We start from the raw sequence: 6,609 nt of genomic DNA on the forward strand, positions 1-6,609 counted from the left end.
TTTACTACTGACGTAATAAGTTACCGCGACTCGCTTCGCTCTGGCCGAAAACTTCTCCCTCGTCCGAGCTGTCTAATATTGCCGTAAGTGCGGTCGAAATTCAAAATCTTTCTCATGCAAGTCTTTCTAACGCAGCGTCATTTTCATACAAGGGAGTGTTGAAATATTTTTTTCGGTTCACTTTTTCATCGACTCGTTCACTTCAAATTCAAATTTTAGGCACACTTACTTATCTAATGTTAAGTTTGCTTTGGCCGCAAACTTCTCACTCGTACCAGCTACCTAATATTGTAATAAGATACCGCAACTGGTGTCACACTCATCGGAGTCGTCATGTTAGATACGGTATATTTTAGGCAATTTTGCGACATGCGAAAGTCGAAAGTGCCTTAAATAAAACTGAAAATGCAACCCGTGGGACGAATGTATGTATTGTATACATAATGCGAGAGACAGTACACATAAGACAAAAGTCATAAATGACGAATCTCATATTAATGAACCATAGAACTATGGCAATGAATTAATTTTTTCATGGCTTGGGCATAAATTACGGAATTTATCGTATGGATTTAGCGTTAGTGTGTGGGATTTAGCATTAAACAAATCTGACGTTCTCTAAAAACACAAAATTCACGGAATGTACAACACTCAGAGTAGAATTACCTGTCACTCGCTGACGTTGCTATGTGTACTAGCATGGACTTGGGCTAGGCAACTGAAGGAAATTAATGTGGAAACAAACACAGCGTCAGTTTTAGCGCTAAATTAATGTGGTATAAGCCGCAGCGCTACAATGATCACTTGCTCTCATTGGCAGTTTTAACTGATAATCTCCAATGAATGTACAAACTAGGTATGGTATGTCCATACAAACCGGAGGTCATAGCGATTTCATATAAAAACATAGCTAACGCCGACCCGTACGAAACACCTATTCGTGTCAAAAGCCTTTAAAATCACTTACATTATCCACTCTTTGCCTTGTTATCATATACAACTAAATTGCCGGAGGCAATATAGACAGCCCCGTACGAAGTCAAATTTCATAAATTCCTATTTAAACAGCTATATACCGCTTTATTTACCTATATTTCACTATAAATAAACATTTCACAGAGGAATATATGCTATAATATAGCTCTATATGTCTGTATATAGCTCAATATAGCTGTATATAGGTATATATAGATGTCCATATATGGAATGCCTGAAACACCCCACACACATAACAAATTATTTCCATGTTAACAGAAACTCTCTAAGTATCATTTTTCCCACTTTATATCACTTTTAATAAAATCCAATATGGCCGCCGGCAGCCATTTTGTTAGGAAACCGAAAATAGTACCGATGCTTTACATTCGTTAATACCTTTCAAACAAAAAAAATTCATGAAAATTCACTGTACTTCCGAGTAGCCAGATAAGAGCTCACTCCAAGAGACCTAGCTCCGGAGAACATAATTTCATAATTTTTTTTTTCCTGATTGGTACGGTCAATACCTATCTAATAAAGCTAAAACAGACGAAATATGTTCAAATGTGGCCGACCTACAAGCAAAAACTGCTTCCCGCCCTGTGCCTGTTCCAAACCAAAGGGTTTAACTCACGAGTCGGTCATCCGATTTCCATAAACTTTTTTTTTGTCGATCGGTATTGTAAATACCTTTTATTTGACGTATCACTTACAAGTTTAACGTTTAAATGTCCGGAGATATCTTCGAAAAACCGTAAAGCACTTATTGGGCCACAGCTCGGGAGGGGTCGATCCAAAATCACTCATCTTCGAACTTAGCCTGTCTTTTGACATTACCAAACGGAAAAAAAAAGAATTTTCAAAATCGGATGCGTTTTACTCAAGTTATCGTGCAGACAGACAGACGGACAGACAGACGGACATTTTTTTTTCGCGGATTTGGCATCTCTAGACAACCACAATAGGTTTCCCCTTACTCAGGGAGTCCAATTCGACGTGTTACAAACGTATGCGTAAACCTATAAGACCCCAGTACTTTGTACGGGTCTAACAAGGCATCAGAACAGTCGGAGCGTTTGCTGCGACTTAGCCCAGTACAACCCGAAATCCTATTTCGTCCGCAACCATAATACGTCCGTAGCCCTAATAAGCCCGGAACCCTAATACGTCTACAACCCTCTAATGCGTCTGTTACCAAAATGCAACGTACGAAGCCCGTACGAAGCCCGTACGAAGTACCTCTCAAATAAAACCAACAATTTACGACATTATTTTAGAAACCCAAAATTTTTTGCCAACTTTTTATTAAGTATTCAATTATCTCTCAAATGAAACAAAAACTAGCAAAATCGGATGAGATTTACTCGATTTATGTGCAAAAAACACTTAGGGCCGAGTAGCGGCCTTAGTCCAAGGGCCCAAATTTGAAACTTTTTTTGCCATCATTCTATTCGGCATTCAATTATCTCTCAAATGAAACAAAATCTAGCAAAATCGGTTGAGATTTACTCGATTTATGTGCAAAAAACACTTAGGGCCGAGTAACGACCTTTGAGCGCTCCCAACAAGCTCGCGTTGCATCTTACCCAAAATCAATGTTCAGCAACTTTGTTCTACTCGTCAATACCTTTCATTTGATATATCACAAGCAGCTATTGCGTGCGTATTTCGGTAGATATCGTCGAAAGACTGAAAAACACCTACAGGGCCCTAGCTCTGGAAGGGCCGACCCTACCATGCCCATTTTCGAACTTGACCTTACTTTTGTCGATACCAATCGGGGAAAAAAAGAATTTTGAAAAAAGGTTGTGATTTGCTCAAGCTAGAGGGGTCACAGACGGACGGACATTTTTTTATTGCGGATTCGTCATCTATGAACATAACCAAATGCTTTGCCCTTACTGTCTGCTTCCAATTCGACGTGTTACAAACGGCATATTAATCTTATAAGCCCCCAGTACTTCGTACGGGGCTAAAAACTCACCTTTCAATGGTTTTTACTGAGAGGTGAGTTTGTTCGTATGAAATTGCTATTTCCTTCGCTCCATACAAATTTTGATATTAGACCATCACATCTATACTTTCATTGATAATCTCGACCTGTTGTGATGGCTCATTCTCCATACATATTTTGCTTCGACAATGAATTCCCATTCTCCTGATAAGCAATTACATTCTGATAGTACACCTAACGTGTGCAATCAGGGGAAATAACCGTTCATTCATGATAAGAACACTATCTGCAGTCACTTGGCTCCATAAGATCATTTTACAGAAACCAATAAAATATTAGTGTCCGAAGTCAGCGATGAAATTAATCATTGTGTTTGCCACTGTCGTTGCTGGAGCTTTTGCTGGTAAGCTTGGTAAAGCACTTTCAACAACATAGCACACTTTTATGTCAATTCACTTTATGTAGGTCCTTTGTCTACCGGGCAAAATGGTATGCAGGAAGTGCGACAGGGTCGCATTGTTGGTGGAAGTGCTGTCAGTATTTCTTCCTTCCCTTGGGCTGTTTCGTTGCGTAGTTGGGGTGCTCACCGTTGCGGTGCAGCAATTATTACTCCAACTAGAATATTAACAGCGGCTCATTGTACCATTGGCGGAAGCAACACTGGATTTGAAGTGCGCGCTGGATCTACTCAACGTGAAAGTGGTGGTCAACTGGTTGCATCGGAACGCGTCATTAATCATCCACGATTCAGTTTGTCAACAATCGAAAATGATATTTGCGTCATATGGTTAAGCAGTGCATTGACATTGAACCCAGCTGCAGTCGCTGTTATACCATTGCACGATGACGGTTTTGATCTTCGCGCTGGAACAATGGTAACTGTTGCTGGCTGGGGAGCATTATGCGAATATGAAGGGTGTGAGGAAGCGCCAAGTCTGCGTGCTGTAACTTTACCAGTTGTTTCTAATGCTCTGTGTAACGCCCATTATGGTGGTGGTGTTACGGCAGGCATGTTGTGCGCTGGATTCGCAGATGGAGGTCGCGACTCTTGTCAAGGCGATTCAGGTGGGCCACTATCGATGGGAAATGTTCTAGTGGGTGTTGTATCGCGAGGTCGTGGCTGTGGTCGTCCCAATCAACCGGGAATTTATGCGCGAGTTGCTTATTATAGAAAGTGGATCGTCGAAACGATATGAAAAGATTTTGGAGTTCGAAATGCATGTTACGATTTTAGCGGGAAATTTCGTTTTTGATTTTACTCAACGGAGTCTATCGGTAACTCTAACGACATTTCAGCAAAGTATATAAACACTGAAGGTATCCCAGACCCTCAGGGAATAGCAAGAAATACCGATCCCGACTTTCGGATGAATATAGGATTTATTATGTTGCATCTCTGATGTTTGGCGCAATAATGTTGTCAGAACTGTGTAGCTCAGTGTAAAATTTTCTATGTTGAGTGTTGAGCTGCGTGAGATGCAACCTAACAAATACACCAAATCTCAGCGGGTTTTTGCGATGACGGCTTGAGTGATCGGCTTAACCAAACACTGAAAGTAATGCAAATGCGTAGTTACGCACGGATACCTACTTTTAGATAAAAGTTTCGTTGCTCACATATTGTATTCGTTTTCGTCAAGTTGCAGCTAGTGGTGAGGTGAATTCGATTCCATATCAATACAAATTTAGCAGGTGCAACAATAGACACCAAAGAAAATGTGTTGATGATAACATTACAAATGAATTCACCTCAAAGTCGGGATCCAAAATAACTCTTATCGGCTGAAGGATACCCAAGTTTCGGGGACGCTCAGCGTCACATTTCGTTTGGTGTAGCGCTAACGATTTCTATAGAATTGTTGGAATGTTATGAATATGAAAGTCCGGTGTTATTTTGTCCGAACGCCGAAAAGTATTGCAATACAGGGAAAAATTAAACAGACTCGAACTCAACCGAAACGAAAACACACAAGTAAGTTCACGTTGTTTTGATCGATATTAAGTCGTGTTTTCCATTGTTTAGCCTGTGGTGAATATCGAATTACAATGGAAAACGCTCGTGTGTTCTAGTGGTTTATATACTTACATGCTTTTCGAAATATTTTCACTAGACCTGAACCGATTTCGGTAAACTTTTTTTTCTTCTTACAACCGAACGTTATACTTGCACAATAGACCGTGTGCAGTATATATAATTTATTTTTAATTGATGTAGATTATTATTTTGTAGAACAAAAGTGTAAACAGAATATCTGAAAAATGTCTGTTTGATTTTATATCTCACTTTAAAAGCTGTAATTTGAATGAGACCAAAAGGATATCCGAACCATTCTAATTCATTCTAATTGGATTCTTACTAAGATTCTAATAAGTGGGATGGCATCGGGATGGCAACAATATTTTTCAATAATTTCTATAAAAAAATTAAAATATTTTTTTCAATGGTTTTCATGGTAAATCTTCTTTTTATTGAAATATGAAACTTTTTTCTCAAAATCGCGCACGGTCTATTGTACTAAATGACACGAAATTTCATTTTTAGAAGATTTTTGGTTAATTCTGCGGCGAAGTAGTAAAAAGTCATCTCCACCGAAATTACTTTCCTACATATGAAAGCATTCGAAAGCTATTGCATATGACTTTAAGAGAAAAACGAGCCATCAGAACAGTCGGAGCGTTTGCTGCGACTGAGCCCCGTACAAACCCGTATATCTATTGCGTTCGTGACCCTAGTGCGTCTGTCACCCTACTTTGACCGTAAGCCTATGCGCCGGTTAAAGTAGTTAAAGTAAAATTATTATGTAATGTGTACATCTTAGAAATTGCGCATAGCGCAATTACGAAGCCCCGTACGACGTTCCTTTCAAATAAAACAAAACTTTCAAATAGCCCTAAAATTTTAATTTATTGAGTATAAATACACATAGGGCCTAGTATAGGCCTCAGTCCGAGGATCCAAATTTAATTTTTTTTAACTACATTCTATTCGGCCTTTGATTACCTTCCAAATCAAACAAAAATTACGAAAAACGGATGAAATTTACTCGAGTTGTATGTAAAATACACATAGAGCCCTAGTAGGGGCCTTAGTCCAAGGACCCAAATTTAATTTTTTTTTCAACAACTTTATTCGGCCTTTGATTACCTTCCAAATCAAACAAAAATTACGAAAAACGGATGAAATTTGCTCGAGTTATATGTAAAATACACATAGGGCCCTAGTAGCGGCCTTAGTCCGAGGACCCAAATTTAATTTTTTTTTCAACAACATTCTATTCGGCCTTTGATTACCTTCCAAATGAAACAAAAATTACGAAAAACGGATGAAATTTGCTCGAGTTATATGTAAAATACACATAGGGCCCTAGTAGCGGCCTTAGTCCAAGGACCCAAATTTTTTTTTTCAACAACATTCTATTCGGTGTTCGATTATCTTTCAAATGAAACAAAAATTACGAAAAACGGATGAAATTTACTCGAGTTGTATGTAAAATACGCATAGGGCCCTAGTAGCGGCCTTAGTCCGAGGACCCAAATTTAATTTTTTTTCAACAACATTCTATTCGGCCTTTGATTACCTTCCAAATGACACAAAAACTAAGAAAAACGAATGAAATTTACTCGAGTTGTATGTAAAATACACATAGGGCCCTAGTAGTGGCCTTAGTCCAAGGACC

The 6,609-nt window shown here is 38.9% G+C and overlaps 1 protein-coding gene across 1 annotated transcript; it reads left to right on the plus strand.

Annotated features, from left to right (window-relative positions):
- The first annotated feature begins 3,202 nt into the window (after positions 1–3,202).
- On the plus strand, positions 3,203–4,173 carry LOC119077421 (trypsin alpha-like). Its single transcript, XM_037184635.1, has 2 exons — positions 3,203–3,335; positions 3,395–4,173. The coding sequence occupies exons 1-2, from the start codon at positions 3,287–3,289 to the stop codon at positions 4,126–4,128; spliced, it is 783 nt and encodes a 260-aa protein (XP_037040530.1). The 5' UTR covers positions 3,203–3,286; the 3' UTR covers positions 4,129–4,173.
- The last annotated feature ends 2,436 nt before the right edge of the window (positions 4,174–6,609 follow it).

This window comes from Bradysia coprophila, unplaced genomic scaffold (genome assembly GCF_014529535.1).
Source record: "Bradysia coprophila strain Holo2 unplaced genomic scaffold, BU_Bcop_v1 contig_235, whole genome shotgun sequence".
Classification (NCBI taxonomy): domain Eukaryota; kingdom Metazoa; phylum Arthropoda; class Insecta; order Diptera; family Sciaridae; genus Bradysia; species Bradysia coprophila.